An 18424-nucleotide genomic window follows, 5' to 3' on the forward strand; every position below is an offset into this window, starting at 1 on the left:
AAAAAAAAAATCACCATGGCATCTCACCCCCACCCAATGCCAAATCCCAGGAGATGCTGAGAACGCTTCATGAGCATTTCTGCTCGTTTCCTGCCTTTGAATGCCTGTTCTCCTGGCACCCGTAAGTGTGACAACAGCCAGAGCATTATTTAACTTAACTTTTACCATGGCCCCCTGCTTAGCCATCTGCTTGATGGCAAGGGACCCTATCAGAAGTAAGTCTGCCTTCAACACTGTCTGTGGTTCCTCACAGTCCTCAAACAAATGCCTGAAGTCTCCAGAGTCTGCAGAGCCCTGAACAACCTGGCGTCTGCTCTTCCTGGCTGCACTTGTATCAATTACTCTAATCAAACCCATGTGCCTTTACCCCCCACCCCCCACCCTGCCCGAGTCTGGTGGTTTGAATATGCTTAGCCTAGGGACTGGCACTATTAGGAGGTGTGGCCTTGCTGGAGAAAGTGTGTCACTGTGGTCATGGGCTTTAATACCCTCGTCCTAGCTGCCCTAAAGCCAGTCTTCTCCTAGCTGCCTTTAGATGTAGAACTCTCAGCTCCTCCTGTACTGTGCCTGCCTGGTTGCTGCCATGCTCCCACCCTGATGATAATAGACTGAACCTCTGAACCTGTGAGCCGGCCCCAGTTACATGTCATCCTTGTAAGAGTTGCCTTGGTCACGGTGTCTCTTCACAGCAGTGAAACCTTAAGATACTGTCACAGCAGGAATGGCTGCCATGAAGCAAAAAATGTGACCCCCACATCACAGCCTCAGTCTAATCACGAACAGGCCTTCAATATGTACTCAAATTCAGTGACGCGCAGAGTCCTCAAGTGGTCCAGAGCTAACCAATTCCCTGGTGGCCGGGATCCTGTGCTGTGAGGTGTGTATGTTACCAAGGCCAACGCAGAGTGTGGCTGATAAAATGTGTGCCTTGCTCCCATCACTTCAGTTTACAGTCTGGTGCCCTTTCTGTCCCGAGTCCCATCCAGAGTCTGGATGTACTGGTCCTGTCTCTGCAGCCTCCTCTGTCCCTCCTTGTCCAAACCTTAGCAGCTTTGCTGAGTGCTGCTCAGACAAGAGGTAAAATAACTTCACCGCTTCAGTTATCTGGTCTACTGATGGCTGAATTGAGGACGTGATCTGAGGACAGATGATCATGGGGGCAGCACACCTCTCCACACAGGGACAGAGGAGCCTCACAACTTGTCACTGCCAGTCATTCCTCACCAGATGGGTGAGAGGCCAAGCTTGTAAGAAAGGGTCCACCTGTTGATCTTCCACACAAACCAAAGCTAGGGGCGGGGTAGATGGAATTTACTGAGAGAAAAGCTACAGACTTGATGGGAATCCCTCTCCAGGGGAAATCTATCTGCTCTGTCCACTCGCTGCCTTCAATGCCTGTGTCAGTGTGTGGCACGAGCCACAAGTGAGCTTTCTGGGGATGGCCCACTGCTTCGTACAGCTGCCGTGGGTGAGCTCTGTGGGACAAGGACCCCAGAGACTTCCTCCCAGGATCGCTTCTCCCTGCTGAGCTGCCTTTCCTGCCACTATCACGTAGCCTAGTGATTCCTGGGCATCAGCCCACCCTAAAGGGCAGATCTGCAGGTCCACATAAAGATGCACTTCCGTATAATAATGCTGTTTAGGTGAATTAATGACTTTATAGAATTTCTGATTGGATTCAAACAATTTTAGGAAGGAAGTTTAAGGAGATGGTTTTAGTTGTTTTGCCAGAAAGATGTAATAAAGTTAGAGTCAAGAATAGAATGTGCCTCTTCCTCATACAATAGTAAGTAAAGGCTGCATTATAAGGATACAGTGAGCTTTCATAAATTACACTAAGAGGAGAAATAGACTTGAGACAGATTTGTAATTAAGGAAAAACATTCATTCTAGGTCAGGTCCGAGGATTGAACCACAGGAGTGCACTATGATAAAGCAAGGCCATGTGAAGCTGTTACTTTGAACTTATAATGAACTTATAGAATGAAACACTGCTTTGAACATGTGTGTGTGCGTGTGTGTGTGTGTGTGTTTTTGTATGTTGGGTTGGGCCCTCCGAGTGTGTGTGAGCGTGAATGTGTGTGACTTTCTATGTGTTTCTTTCTCACCAGCCAGGCCCTGCCAATCCCATATACTTAAATTTTGCTCTCATCAGCACGATCAGTATTGGCCATCTGCTATGAGCAGTGGCCCCAACTGCTGGTGCCACACCTTGCTACCTTCCACGGTTTACCTGGATGTGGAGCTGGCTTTTGACTCGTGTGGACATACAGATCCATATTTGAGATTTCCTCTCAGCATGGTGCTACTGATCTAGGGGCTCGGACTCCTGGCTTTGGCCACTTGGAGCTCTGTCAGCATATCCACTGCCAGTGACACACTTGCCACTCCTGAGTGTGTGTGCCTTTGGTCACCCTCATTTTGTGGCAACAAAAGATGTTCCTGGATCATTTCCAAAGTCTTCCCTGCTCTGGGCCTGTAATCAGCTAGCCATTTCCCTCAAGGGTCCTGGTTCCATTTCAAGGAGGATGGGGTAAATCCATGTCTGCATGGATGTTGTAAATCTGTGTCTGGTTGAATAGTTGAACCCAAGTCTGGGTAGATGGGGCAACCTCATGTCTGGGTGAACGATGTGACTCTATGTTTAGGTGGATGGTGTTACCCAGTGTCTGGGTGCTGGGAGTCCTAAGAAGGCTTTTAAGGAAGAGCAGATATCTGAATTGATTGCTTTTATTAATCTCCTTGGCATGACCTTTGGGAGCATAAGCCATAATCCTTTGGTTTGTTTTTGTGAACATAAATAATATCTAAAGAGCTAGAAGAGATGATTCAGAATAATTATGGCCAGGTGAATGCATTTTGCTCCATAAAGATTTGCAGAAATGCTAAGTAGTAAATGATTTTAATCAGCTTAAGGTCAGGCCTTGAGGGCTTTCTAGCCTTTTCTGTGAGTCACTTAGGAAGGGAGTTCCAGTTTCCTGAGAATTGATTCATTTATCTCCTATTTTCCTCTTATCTGATCTCTAGAACTGTCAGTTATCACTCTGCAAACTGCTCCTGGCCATGGAGACATCAAAATAGAGCTGAGCTTGTCTGCAGAAGGGGCCGTGGTCAGAGCGCAGGTTTGAAGGGATCCAGGGCTTTGGTCCAAGTTCTCCTACTGGAGTAGCTGTGGTTACTCACTGCTGCTCTGCGTGGTGAGGAAGTGGGAGGCTTTGCCATAGAGCAGAAGGTACTCAGATGAGGCCGGCAGAGCGAGGGCCAGATGGCACTCTGAATGGCAGCGGGAATGCTTGGGTTGCAACACAGACAGACAACAGAGGCTTGGGGAATCAGGAGCCCTCAAGGTTCATGTCACACCCTGTGATCTGCAGATCAATCTTGGTCAGAATTCCTGCAAGCCAGGCAGCAGTGCAAGGGTGTGGACCTTCCTTGGCTACATTTATTTATAGAAACAAAGACCCTTGCTACAGGGAACTAAGGGAGGTGACACAGCAAAAAGCTCCTGGCATGATGACTTTTTAGTAACGAGTAAGAACTATGGAAAGTGAAGTAGTATTTAAACCCAAAACTCAGCAAGGCCACGGAGCACAGCATGGAGCAGGAATGGCTTGCATGAGGGCTCCTCTATCACCCGCATACTTCGGGGGCCCCCACTACCACTCTTCTGCTGGGAAACAGTTGGGTTTCCCAGGAAGGAAAGAATATCCCTGGCCAGATACTCACCAGCTCGGGATGCTCTATCTTTTTAGAAAACTATACACATTCTAAAATAGTAAAAAAAAAAAGTGGACTCTGGTTTACGCCCAGCACAGCACAACTTAAGCAAACACTCCAGTAAGGATCTTAGAGACTGTCATTATGAAAGAACATATTGTATCTTCATGTTTCATCTCAGGCAAAAGTACTCAGAAATGTAACATTAGTGTAAGCCCAGAAACTCAGCAAGGGGTAGGAGGCACAGGAAAATCCTCATTCACACCACATAGGGAGGGCGTGGCCTCACCTAGAACCTCAACCAGAAAGAGGGTTTCAGTCAGGCTTTGCCACACCATGTTCAGTTGGGCTTTGTCACTAAATAAGGTGCTTGTAACAGGTTTCCTTATATGATCTAGGGATGCATTTAAAAAATCCACAACGCTCAAGTGTCTGGGGAGCTCTGACTCATTACCACATGCACATCTACCATGAACACCCTCCACAAGACAGCAGAAGGGAAGGTATTTTCAAGCCAAAGTTAATCTTATCTTGGTGAGGGAGTCGGATCTTGCCAAGAAACAGTGGCAGATCTAGAAACTAAACATCCGGTTCTCTCCTGCCACACTTTCTTCTCCAGTAGGAGAACGCTGTTTTCAGCATGGTGCACCATCAAGGAAGAAGGCCCAGTCTCAGAGCTGTGGTTCCTGTGAGAACCACTGGATGATGTGCAGTTAAATACATAACATATCCACGAAGATGGAACTTTCCATAGGCGAGATCAGCCAAGTAGATCAAATACACTTTGGGGGTAAGGTGGCCCCCAACCTTCTTACAGCTGGAAGGCTCAAGTCCTGAGGGTAAACGAGCCACATGAACAGGCTCGACTAGTGATGACCCTTAGTGCAGCTGCAGCAGAGGCAGAACACACATGAACACACACACACACACACACCACACACACCACCACCACCATACCACACACACACAGACACACAGACACACACACACACCACACACACACACACACACACACACACACATATATATATACATACACCACACACACACACACACCACACCCCCCCCACACCCCCACCCCCACACACCCACACACACACACACACACACACACACACACACACACACACACACACACCACACCAAACACCATACCCCAGGGTTTGTCCCTGAGGTTGCTTCTATGGCCAAGACCTTCTGGAGTCTGGAGACCACCAGCTGCTCCTGCTACTTCTGATGGTGACTGCTCTCTGCTGGAACCCAGAAACTCCACCCCAACCCCATACCTATCCCAAAAAGCTTTTGAGTTTTAAAACTTATCAGAGCTGATCTTGAGTAGCATAACCCTGCTACTGAGAGTTCAAACCAGTTTCATTTAAACCCCACCTGTCATCTGCTTTACACTGTCTTGTCCCATGCAAGGCTTGTCTGTCAATCCCTAACTGATATTAAAGCACCTCCCACTTGAACTCTGGTGCTTTGCCCTTTGCCCAGGAGGGTGTGACAAGGGCTGGGTGGGAGAAAGAAGATGGCCTCCACCAAGTGCTTCGCTTGTATATCACAAAGCTCAGCAACTCTACCAGTTAAGCCCCAGGAGTGCCCCAAAGTCAATGACATCCTGGCTTTAGGTGCAGGCTAGGAGCATAAAAGAAAGTGAGAAACCATTGTGGATCTTGTCTCGAAAATCCAACTCCTGAGTGACAACAGATGTTGTGACCTCTGCAGACCACACATTCATGCAGTAGATCTTATGACTCAATAGTAATATCTGGAGGAAAAACATGAAGAGAAACACTGTACAAGCAGAGATAGTCTACTGGCCGCTCTAACTGGAATCTCAACGTTGTACTGTGGACTTTTTTTCTCTCAATAAAATAGGAATTTGAGTATAAAAAATAATGATTTTTAGATTTCAGATAAAGCACAGAATTTGTACAAGGAGGATTATGGTTGAGGCAGAGAGAAAAATCAGAGCAGTCAAGAGAAACATGAAGAGAGGAAGTTTTGACTTCTGCTGAACAGCGTGGAAATTACTATTCATATGAGGACAGCATTCAGAGCCCAGAGAAGCGCAGACATCACAAGAACACAATCTAGCACCATGAGCAAGCAGCTTCTCCACTGAACGAGGCTGTCTGCAGGACGACATGCTACCAGCATGTAACCTATTTTAATACCGGAGCCAATCAGTTTCCCTCCTGCAGGCTGTTTCTCGGGCTCCTGAAAAGCTTGGTCTGTGATGAAGCCCCAGGTTTGAATTCTGACTGTCCATTTCGCTGCTCCTGATAGGGGAGAGACTTGGCCTCCTCCATCATCTATAAAATGCAGATAATAACAGTTCCTGCCCCAAAAGATTACTTAGGAGGTCAAATTAACTACCATGTGAGAACCCTTTAAAGCATTCTAGCTAGACATGCATGCCTACAGTACCAGCTATTGGGAAAGCTGAAGGAGGGGGGCTGCTTTGGTTTAAAGGACATAGGCCAGTCAGGGCAACATAGACAGACCCTATTGCGAGGGAAAAGTCACAAAGAAACAATTCCAGACGTAGCAAAGATCGTAGCAAAGATCAAGAAGGGCCAAGGGGGAGCATGGAGGACACTGAGGCAAGATTAGCATATGTTCTTCATGAAAAGCAGGCAACCTGGAGTTGTTCACTGATGCACAATACCATAATGTCATCGGGCATCAGGCAAAGGGAACCTAGAAGAGTACCTCAACTATCCAACCAAGCCAGACAGGCTGATGAAATGAATGCCTACTCTCAGGAGCAGGGTCTGCTCAGCACCTGTCACTCTGCCCTGGAGCTTACAAGCAGGCCTGGCACTCATTACTACTCACAGGACTGATGAACACAGGAAGGAAGAATCAAAAACAAGGATCTGGCCTTACGTTCAACAGAAAGAGGAGAGAAGACAGTTTAGAACAGGTGCTACCTACCTGTCCCCACCCAATTGTCACAATGAAACAGTACATCCCCAATACTGGGGATGATTTCCTAGGGCAATTTCATTTAACAGTCAAAAGGCTTAGCTAGTTGTAATTATAAATATCAACATCTTGAGAGTACCTATTAAGAAGCACATCTTCCTATAAATATTTGTAGAACATCCCATGAAAACTCATGACAGTCACTTCCGTCTACAATTAGAATGTCCATAAAGAAACATTTGTCGGGCTGGAGAGAGAGCGCAGTGGTTAAGAGCACTGACAGCTCTTCCAGAGGTCCTGAGTTCAATTCCCAGCAACCACATGGTGGCTCACAACCATTTGTAATGGGATCTGATGCCCTCTTCTGGTGTGTCTGAAGAGAGTGACATTGTGCTCACATATGTAAAATAAATAAATCTTTAAAAAAATTAAAATTTGTCAATAATATAGGAAAATAAAAAATGTTGATACTATAAAAAGATGCTTTAATTAGGTTCTACTTATTCAACAGACCAAATCTTTAACCTTAGGCTTTGAATTTCTCAGAACAACAACAACAAAAAGAGAATAAATGTATGAATTCTTTAGACTAAAACAACAACAGAAAACCCCAAATAAAAACGCACCTTCTCCTGTGACCTGTTTAAAGCTTAGAGACATTTCCTGGGACTTCTGGTAAGCTACTCTCTGTTAGAGTGTTACCAACATTCTGAAAGCTAGCACCAAATTGCATAACCTATACAGATTAAAAGCAAACCCTCAGGACCCGGAAGGAGTGGTAGCACGGGCTGTACTTTACCTTGAATCATGAGCATAGGCTCCTTGCCCCCACCGTGGGCTAACATCTCTCTGCGGTAGCGCTCCCCAGCGGCCCTGGAGAAGAGACTCTGTTATCCACTCTGCTCACACAGTCTGTGTGGCTCCATCTATAGGTCTTAAACTCTGGGGACAGCTTATACTAAAAAATGAGGTATTTAATGTTTTTATATTTTATATAAAACACAGTACTTTTAACACAACCAACTACATACCTTAATGAGATTAGGCGCTGTTGTTGGTGTGATGCCAGCAACTGAACCCAGGGCTTTAAACATTCTGGGGTGAGTGTTCTACCACTGAGCTACACGCCCAGCCCTGAACTAATACATTTTGATATGATTTTCATTCTACTAACTCTTGACTACATTTTGGTTTGTGTAACAGGTAATTCTGTCTCTAATGGGACTTGTGTGTTTGTGTGTGTGTGCATGTGGAGGTCAGAGGTCAGCATCAGGTGACTTCCTTGACTGCTCTCCTGCTTATTTTTTAGAGTTTCTCACTGACTTCAGTGCTCCCAATTCAGCTATGCTGTGTGGCTAGTGAGCTCTAGGGCGGTGCCCATGAACACCTTCCTGGTGCTGTGACTGCAGACCTACGACACGGCATCTGGCTTTTCACCTGGGTGCTGAGAACCCAGACCTCCAGATAGCCGTTAATGTATAATATTATAAGATAAAGTAAGTATTACATATAAAATAAATTATATTGTTTTTCTTTGAGACAAGGTTTCTCTGTGTAGCCTTGTCTGTTCTGGAATTCTCTGTGTAGACCCAGCTGGACTCGAACTCAAAAAGATCTGCCTGCCTCTGTCTTCTGAGTGTCATGAACACTAAGGCAAAGAAGGAAACTCACACAGAGGCAGGGCCTTCTCAGAGCAAGGTATAAAGAGGCTTTGGCCAACCTCTGGCCTGGGTGTGGGGAAGAGGAGGTGGTGTCCCTCCTTCTGACCATGGAAGATAGCACCCTTCCCCCAGATCAAAGCCCTCCCCTGTGGCCTCCCCTCACATGCCTCTGTTCTGGAGTCCTGAATGCCAGAGTCTGGCTCTCAGTTAGAAAAATCCTTTAGTGAAGACCTGTAAGCCTAACTCTGGAAGCTGAGGAGGAAAAGTTGTGAGTTCCAAGGCAGCCTGTACTAAACCAAACACAACAAGAGAAAGAAAAAAGGTCTCTTTGACAGAGCTTAGGAATTTCTTAGTCCAGAGAGCACTTTTACAAGCTAACTTTTACATGATCATAAAAGTACTGCAGCTACGTGTCTAGGCAAGAATTCACATAGAACCAACATAGGAATATTTGGAGATATGTTTTTATTAGCATGTGGTTTCTAGTAAAGTATGGTTCTTTCAAACAAGATGATATTTTGTCCATTTTATAGAAATCTTCAGTAAAGAGCTGCCATCCCTGAAGCTGATTTACTGTAGTCAAGTTTGGCTGTAGACCCTTTGGAAATTATTAGTCTGTAAAGCAGACCGAGTGTCTGCAGAATGCAAAGGGCAGGAGACAAAATAAAGTGTGGGTACCAAGCCGTGAAAAACAGTAAAAAGTCCTATGACGTCAGATCCAAGTTGAAAAGATTCTGGACCTGAATGTGATTATTAACTTCTGAGGTTATTCGGATCTGTGAAACTGTAGGAAAGACAGAGAAGTGTAGATCAAGGGTTCAGGGACAAGGGGGTAGTGTGGAGGGCCCATAGGATCCCCTTTTCCATCTGCTGTCACTCCCAAACTCCCCCAGGTCGGTGTAGGGAAAGTCAGCTCTGCCCAGCTGCTGGAAGGCTACCTGTAACTGAGGGGCTGTAATGCTGTGCCTGTAGCTGAGGGGCTGTGTGTATTAACAGGTAACACAGCATCTGTAGCTGACGGGCTGTGTGTGTTACAGGTAACTGCATCTGTAGCTGAGGGGCTGTGTGTGTTACAGGTAACACTGTATCTGTAGCTGAGGGGCTGTGTGTGTGTTAACAGGTAAGCCTGCATCTGTAGCTGAGGGGCTGTGTGTGTTAACAGGTAACCCTGCATCTGTAGTTGAGGGGCTGTGTGTGTTACAGGTAACACAGCATCTGTAGCTGACAGGCTGTGTGTGTGTTAACAGGTAACCCTGCACCTGTAGCTGACAGGCTGTGTGTGTTACAGGTAACACTGCATCTGTAGCTGAGAGGCTGTGTGTTTTAACAGGTAACACTGCATCTGTAGCTGAGGGGCTGTGTGTGTGTTAACAGGTAACACTGCATCTGTGACTGACAGGCTGTGTGTGTTAACAGGTAACTCTGCACCTGTAGCTGACGGGCTGTGTGTGTTAACAGGTAACTGCATCTGTAGCTGTGTGTGTGTGTGTTAACAGGTAACTGCATCTGTAGCTGACAGGCTGTGTGTGTGTTAACAGGTAACAGCATCTGTAGCTGATGGGCTGTGTGTGTTAACAGGTAACTCTGCAGAGGCGATAACCATCTCCCATCTCCTGGAAGTGCCTGAGAGGTGTCAGGGATATCTCACTTGGGTGGTGAGGAGATAAAGTGCTCTAAGCGACTATGACATCAGGCTGTAATTACTGGTTTGCTTTCAAAGGAAGCTCTTTCTAAGGAATGCTAAAGCCAGAGCCACAGGTCCTCTGGGCTCCTACTGTTACAAGGTCCTGTGAGGACAGCAGGAAGAACTCCCAGCTGACACAAAGCTAAGCTCCTCCATTCTTTGTTACCTGTGGCTAGAAGGCAGGCCACTAGTGCTCACCTGCATGTTCTATGGCTGGGTCTGGCCATGTTCTGCTAAGGGGTGGACTTGATATTCTTCTTCCAAGGACACCTTTGTTGCTAATCTACTGATATTGTGGCTCCTGAGAGAGGTCCAGAAAGTCATGTCTTGGACATTCTACCAACATGGTCAATGCTGGTCTAAACCACTGGCATCCTGATGAAGGACACATGGGCCAGGCTTCACGGGGCCCAGCAGACGCCAGACAGCAGGGAGTGATGTGGGGTGGCACACTGCAGCCACCTGTGCTGCTCAAGGGGCAGTGAGCGGCTCTCGGGAAAGGATCTAAGTCGAGGCGATCAGGAGGGCAACCTCCTTCCTCAGGACAGCCATTTTCTGTATGGACAACTTCCCTAGACAAAGAAGGCATCCAAGCAGGAATGGGGCCATTTCCAGAGACAAACTGGGTGTTAATGGCAATTGACCAATGCCGCTCCAGGCAAGGGAGACAAACAAGCAAGCAAACAGAATAAGGGTGTACTCGGGCTCTGCTACACCTGAGAACACCAGGAAAGTCCCACACAAGACTCCAGAGCTGCACAGTTAGGGAATGGTCATGGTCACACCAGGAGGCAGAAGGGCTCATGGGAGGGAGAGGCCTAGTAAAAGATTGTTTCATGGATTTCCCCATCCCACCTTGTTACCTGTTAAAGGGATCCTGTAGGAAGCACTCCTTCCAGACCATGGATGCCACAGCCCTGGACATGAGGTATGAGTAATACTTGGCGCCATATCCCACGAGGTGGCTGAACCTCAGCTGCCAGGCCTGACAAAAGAGAAGCCAGCGCGGGGCTGAGAACAGCGGTCAAGAGGACACGAGGCCGCAGGTACACAAAGCCCAATGTGTTCATTTAAATCCCACCTCAGAGTTATGTCACTCACAACATCAATATTGTCGTATCTGTAGACTACTGAGGGCTCCCTGTGTCCCTTTCACTGTGTCTGAATAAACTGGCATTATATGTCGATACCTCACAATGTGGCTAATTTAGTTCTATGTGTGGATTTTTGCCTGCATGTACCTGCACCACATTCATGTCTGGTGCCCACAGAGGTGAGAAGAGGATGCTGGATCCTCTGGAACTGGAGTTACCACCATGTAGGTACTGGGAATCAAACCTGGGTTCTCTGCAAGAACATGCCTGTCACTGCAGGATGTGCATGGCAGACGGACGGAGGGGAAAAGCCAATGGGAGCAGCAGGAGCAGCAACTGAGGTGCAGGACCAGCCCAGTCACGGGCATCTGAGGGGAGCTCCTGTGGGCATCTACTCTGAGGACGGATGAGAAGCTACCTTAAGAAAGAACAGTGAACCCGCTAGAGACTTCTTTTCCATCAATACCATGGAAAGCCGCCCACTCTGAGGGCAGGGAAGGGCAGGCAGAAGCTTCCTGGACAGCATTTCTGACCTTGCCCCCAGAGGGCACTTAGGGTTCCGTTCCTCCCCCCGAGCTGAGGACCAACCCAGGGCCTTGCGCTTGCTAGTCAAGTGCTCTACCACTGAGCTAAATCCCTAACCCCCAGGTTTCCGTTTTCTGACACAATTTTGCTTGTTTGTTTTGAGACAGGGTTTCTCTGTGTATCTGTCCTGGAACTCACTCTCCAGAGCAGCTGGCCTCAAACTCAGAAGATCCTGAGATCAGAAGCCTGCCTCTGCCTCCCCAGCACTAGGTTTAAAGGTGTGCACCACTACCGCCTGGCTTTCTGACACAATTTTACACCTTCTTCAAGCTTATATTTTATCTGACCTAAAATACTTTTTAAAAAAGCCTTTTTTCTTATAGAATAATTCTTTAACAAGTCTTATATTCCTTGGGAAATAAAGTATAAATAAACTGTAATTCTTGCAACTCTGTAGTGTGCTATGAACTAGGTAAGCAAGTTCTAGTTAATACATAAAGAAACCAAGCTGTCTGAAAGGACGGTCCCTTCATCACAGAGGTATGGCACATCCGAGGACACTTGGAACCCCATGCGTAGCTCACAGTTTTAAGGCCAAGGTCATGTACTAGCTATACTCCCACACATCTTTTGAGGTAATGACTCTGCCTGGCGTGGACGAGGTGCTGTCACAGGAAGTATGCAGAAGTATCCCAACCAGCTTGGGCCACTGGGCCACCGTGGCAAAGATAGGCAATAATTTTCAATGCCCACTCTCCTTTTTACAAAAGTATATGATTAGAAACAAGGCAGACACTGTGTGAGAGGGGGTCTTACCTGTGTCTCCCTGGCAGAGTGTCCTGTGGAGCCGGCTGTGAGAGCAACACCCACACCAGTAAGGCGCAAAGCCAGTCAGAACAAGACGCCAATGCCTCCAGACCAGCACTCTGCTGTCAGTGCCCAGGCCTGCCCTCAACCTAGCACAAGACGCTTGTTCCTCAAGGCACAGGTGTAGTCCATGAAACAAGGCTGCCAGAGGCCTGTGGAAGGCTACACTACTGCTGGGCAAAGTACCAGAAACTCAGCCCCTCAGCCCCTTGCTACCTAAGCCCCTGTGGCGGGGAGGCAGATGAGGTAAACCTGACTATAGGCCTTGTTTAAACAAAGTAGGGTGTGTGAGTGTGTGAGTGTGAGTGTGTGTGTGTGTGTGTGTGCGTGCGCGCACGCACACGTGTGTACATGCTTGTACACCTGCATGAAGAGTCCAGAAGTCAACATCAGGCGTCTTCTGCTTGCCTGTAGGTTGCTCGCCACCTAGTTGTTAAGACAGGGTCTCTTGTTACCCTGGAGCTTACCAAGTAGGCTAGACTACTGGATCCTCCTGTCTTTACCTCCACACCACTGGGTAACAGACACGTACTGCCAAGCAAGCTTCTCATGTAGGTGTGCATCCACACACTCACAGAGCAAATGCTTTACTAACATGCCGTCCTCCCAGCCTCCCACAGCGGTTTTTCAAAGAATGCCAAACAGCCCAGGACCACCTGTGGTCAAATTTCAGTACAATTCTGACTAACTACACTTTAGCCAAAAGAGTGGTCCTCTGGAATTCACTTGAAACCTACGCATAGTTCTGCCTCGCCTGCCTTATTTGGGGTGGGGTTGGGGTGGGGGTTTGCATTCTTTTACGATGTGCTGGAATCTTACTCTCCAGCTGGGGTTTTCCCAGAGAGCAATCTGGCCGTGCTGTGATGGGGCTTCTGGCAGAATACGCCTGCTGTTTCAGGGACGATGCTTCATCAGGACATCCATTCCAGCATCTCACAGAGCCAGCGGCACAGAGGCCGAGGGCTTTGTCTTTTGTCTTCCTTGTGACCTACAGAACTAGCTTCACGGTCATGGCTGGGGTGGTGGAGGGGGTGAAGGGCGCAGTACAGACTCTCGCTGAGTACTATGTTCTAGCTCGCAGAGCAGACATACTTCCGCAGCAGCCTGACTGAGCTGAGAAATGTCTAGGTTCCTTGGTTTTAACACACAGGTGAGTCCCTATAAACAGCTCAATCAAAGTGAGAACTTTGCGAACAGGAAAGGCATCGGGTGTGCGGGGTGCAGCCTCACTGCCTCCTGCTCTCTAATTACAGCCTTGAGTTTGGTTCTAAGCCCTGCGTTTACCTCAAGGCACAATAGGAAATCATGCCTGCCTATCCCCTTTCATCTGAGGTCCATAAGCGCATGGAAAGACCTGCAATTACACTGCTGTTTGAACACAGTTACCATATTCCTGCTAATTCCACCTCATACAAGCTCTTGTTTCCATTTCTCTTTGGACATTCTTCTCTCTGGAGTCAGGCTGCAGGGCTCTGGGATGAGGCGTCAGTTCTCCTTTAAGTCTTCCTAAGAGGTGTTTATTGAAGAGCATAGTTCTCGCCTTTCCTCAGAGTTTTCAAAACACACAGCATGAGCAGCAGTGCAGAGCTGGCCACACAGGCCTGTGACTGCTCACGCTGGCCCAGGCTGACTCTCACTGTTGCTGCAGGGGGAGGGGGGTGTCAGACAGTCAGGATCCCATCTCTGGTGAAGCAGTGCAGTAAAAGCATGCGACCCTGCAACCTGCCAGAGAACTCAGAGTGGAAGCTGCAGGGCTCTCTAGGGACGCAGGGCAGCACGGTTATTTGCTACTGTCCCCTTTGAACTTGGATGAGGGACTTGTGCATTCAGCACCCCCTAACCATGGGTTAGTGTTGACCAATGGAACTTGTCATTTCTCTTAACTTTCCTATCAAACATGGCACACAGCATCTCATTTCCAGTGACATGCATGAATGTGTTAGCCTATCACTGAAGCATCGTGGACTGCAGGAGAGCATGGGGTTCTTTGCCTATGGTGGGTGAACACTTGCTGGGTCTAGGTCAGGACTCAGACAGCTCTGCAGGAACACTGACAGGAGCTTGAAGGTGGTTGGCCAGACATCATGGGCTTCTGGAGCGACAGTCTGACCCAGGTGAGCAACCCTGGAATTATCAACTACCTACTGCAGACAAGAGGATGCCACGGCGCAAAACAAAATTGGATCTTAGGCTATTTGGTGTCTTGAAACTACTTCTCTGACTATATTATTTGATAGACGTAAGACTCTTTTTTCCTTTTTCTTCACTTTGTTTTATTGAGAGAGGCTCTTATAATAGCACAGGGTGGTTTGGAACTCCTAACAAGAAAGATCCTGTCTCAAAAAATTAGAAAATTAAAAATAAGATTAGGGCTGGCAGGATGGCTTAGTGAGTAAAGGATTTGGTATCAAGTCTGACAACCTGATTTTCAATCTATGGGTCCTTGTGGTACAAAGAACCGACTCCTGCAAGTTGTCCCCTGACCTCTATATGTGTGCTGTGACATACAAGTGTCTACACACACACACACACACACACACACACACACACACACACACACACACACACACAGTGTATCTCACACTGCAGTATGATTCAGTGAGTAAATAAAACAGTCACCCTGGGCACAATCACAGATGCTTGGTTCTATCTATCCTGCCTCCCTTGCAGATGTGACAGCATCACGCTGTCTCACGGGGGCTCTCCTGTGGTTTTCAGAAAAAAAAAGTAGGGAGTTCACTTGGCACTGCCACCTGCAAGCCTGCTGCAGGCAGACAGCACGGACATTTCTTAGTGTCCTGCGACTGGCGGTTTCTGCGTAAGTATCCATCCAGAGGATGCCGCACACCACAAAGATCAGACACAAATACCTGCTCTTCATGTGCTTTCACATGCGTCAGCCATCCTGTCTCCCACCTTCCACGATCACCGAAGCTGCAAGGATCTCAGGAAATAAGTAACGTAACTCACTGTACACCCCAAAGCCCGCCTCTGATTCCTGAAGTGACAAATCAGAGTGGAGACAATGCCGCTGTACGTTTGCTGACCTCACACATCAGCCTAAGGCACACACACGTGGTTCTGAAAGACGCAGGACAGTCACACCGGCCTCATCTGAATCCTGAGGCCCAAAGTCCTCAGTCTTGTCTTTACTTCCCCACATTTACCTCCCAACCTTCTTCACCTCAGCTTTAAATGCTGCTCATGGTCCCCAGCTGGGGAGCTCACAGCTTTCTAGAATTCCTTTGTAATTATCCTGGAGAAAGTGCCTCTAATTCATCTCAACGTAAACATCCATTACACACAGCCTATGAGGACCAAGCTGGCCACATGAAGCATGGTCTCTGAGAACTGAGTTCGCTGGATGTAAAGCCACCCTCAGCCCTGGAATCGTATAGTTCTGCCACCCACCTGTCATCCCGAGAAGGCATTCCAGAAGTTTATTAACTGTGCGCTCTCAAGTATCGCCCAGGGCGGCGACAGCCTGTCATCTGCAGATCCTGTTACTACCTGCATCCTGCGTGGCAGGGCTGCCAGAAAGGAAACACGCGACCAATCCCCTGAAATGACGAGGGTCGCCTGTTCTCCATCACTGTGTCATCAATCCTCCCTGACTGTCTGCTCTGAAGAATGTCCAAAATTCCTTAAGTAATGGCGTGAACAACCCCTTTCCTACAAAAGTAGAAACTGTTCTAACTGTGGCTGAAACATAAGGAGTGCTTGACTAATAGCAAACAGCGAGTCACTGGAATTTTAAAGAGTGAGATGAGAAGACTCAACATTGGTATTTAGGATCAGTACACACATCTAATTGTACTTTCTAAAGTATTAATGAGTCCTGATTATCTGTGGTCTCTGGCTGCTTATTGGTGTCAACAATTAAGCCACTAGTGGGTTCACAAGAGGACAACATTACAGGAGGTGTCAGGATGTATGGGGTGTGGGACCAGGCAGTGTACCTTGTCTCCAACCCCTGCCTGTCTGTCATGAGCTAAGCTGCTTTGCTCTGCAAACCTTCTATGCTATAATGTTCAACCTCACCAGTCTAGAAACACTACCAGCTAGCCATAGACAGCAGCCCTCTCCAACACTGAGGTAAAACAAGTCTTTCTTTCTAAATTGTTGGATGTTCTAGTGACAACTAACTTACAGACTAACAGACAGAGAAAGGGTAGCTCCCTTCCCTTGTTGGTCTCTGACTGAATTTTCATAACTAATGACATTGAATGTTACGTATCGATTGGCCTTCTATTATCTTCCTTGGAGAAGCAGCTCTTGAAATCCTTTGCTCATTTTAAAAAGTGGGTTATTTGCTGTTATTGTTGCCAGAGTTCTTTATGCATTTTGGAGATTAAACACTCATCAGACACACTTTTTCTACCTACTCTGTGTGGTGTCGGGTCACCTTCACGGTAATGCCTTTTGACTACAATTTTCTAAAGGATTAATGAGTCCTAATTATTTGTGGTCTCTGCTTGCTTGCTGGTGTCAAATCTAGAAACTATTGTGTAATTCAAGGTGAAGACTATATGGACCCATGTTTTCCTTCTTTAGTTTTAGCTCTGATGTTGAGCTCCGTACTCTGTTTTGAGTCTTTCTGTGCCATGATGTGCAGGAGTTCAGTTTCACCCTCACATGTGGGCACAGCTGAGCCATGACTATTCTTTTAAAAGGCAATTATTTTCCCAGTGACTTGTCTTGGCAGTCTTTAATCAATAAACTGAGCATAAATGAATGGGTTTACTTCTGGAGTCTCAGATTCATTTCCATAGACCAACACACACACACACACACACACACACACACACACACACACACACACACACACACACTTTCTATCACCGTCCATGTTGGCCCCATAGCTGTCTCCTCACGGCTCATCCCGGCTGCTATAGGACTTTGCTCACCAACCGCAAACCTTCTGAGAGGCCCATGGTCTACAGGACTGCACAGACCTCTCAGCAGATATAACCTATGCACCATGGTTAACACGGGTAACATTCAAATTCAAATAGCTGTGCCCAGATGGAATGCCACTTCTGGCCCCCTGAGCACGAACATTTCGCTACCATGTCAGAGTTCTCACCACCACATCCTGTCATCGTGTTTTTCCGGTCATGTGTCCTGGGCGATGTTTGTCAAAGGACATAAAACACGTGAGGGAAACAGGAATGCTGGGGCTAAGTATGAGCTGTGGTGAGGTTTTTCTAAATAATTTAGGTCTAAAACTGGTCTGTCTGAAAAACATTTTATGACTTACTGGAGGAAAAAAAAATCATGGGCCAAGGCAGTTAATACTCATTTTTTTAAACCGTGGGTCATTATACATGAGTGATTTGTGGAAGCAATACAGGAGGCCATGCCTAGCTCTGAGAGAAACAGAGGGAAATTAACAGAGTATGCCGTCAGGGCAACTTTTGATCTGAGACACTTTGTTTTAGCATTAGGTCAAAATGCTTAAATAAGAAAAGCAATACTCCCAAAGAAGAGAGAAAAAGGCAAAAAGATCATCAGGAAACAGATAACTTAAGACGGTGACCTCACAGCACATGCCAAGGCCCATGGGCAAGCAGGCAAACAGAAAGGGCTCTGAGGCTTTCTGCAGCTGTCATTCTTAGATACTCATGTTTTCCAAGCATCCGATTGGACGAGGGTATCCCAAATCCCTATAGATCCCTCCTCCATTGCTCCTAACTACATGTAGTTTGACTCTTACCTAAAGACAAAGAATAGCATTCAGTTTTAAAGTTAGTTTTAGCTAGCCACATTCAGCTGTGCTCCCTAGAAACAAGAGCAGTGCACGTCACAGGTTGTCATGGTGGACTAATTCAGACTCCCGAGGTAGCAATCTCACAGCAAGGCAGGCTGTCTTTCTCTGACTGCACATGGCTGTGAGGAGCACCACTTTGGGGGAAGCTGGGTGAGGGGAACATGGTGCTATTAAG

At 47.1% G+C, this 18424-nt stretch overlaps 1 protein-coding gene across 1 annotated transcript in view; it reads right to left on the reverse strand.

The window, feature by feature from the left end:
- Positions 1-18424, reverse strand: part of Mipep (mitochondrial intermediate peptidase) — a 103537-nt gene that overhangs the window by 12863 nt on the left and 72250 nt on the right. The window contains exons 17-18 of the mRNA XM_032917779.1: positions 10857-10978; positions 7448-7521 (exon numbers count right to left, since the gene is read on the reverse strand). Coding sequence (XP_032773670.1) covers positions 7448-7521; positions 10857-10978 — 196 coding nt within the window. The remainder of the gene's footprint in view (positions 1-7447; positions 7522-10856; positions 10979-18424) is intronic.

This window comes from Rattus rattus, chromosome 12 (assembly GCF_011064425.1).
Source record: "Rattus rattus isolate New Zealand chromosome 12, Rrattus_CSIRO_v1, whole genome shotgun sequence".
Taxonomy (NCBI): Eukaryota; Metazoa; Chordata; class Mammalia; order Rodentia; family Muridae; genus Rattus; species Rattus rattus.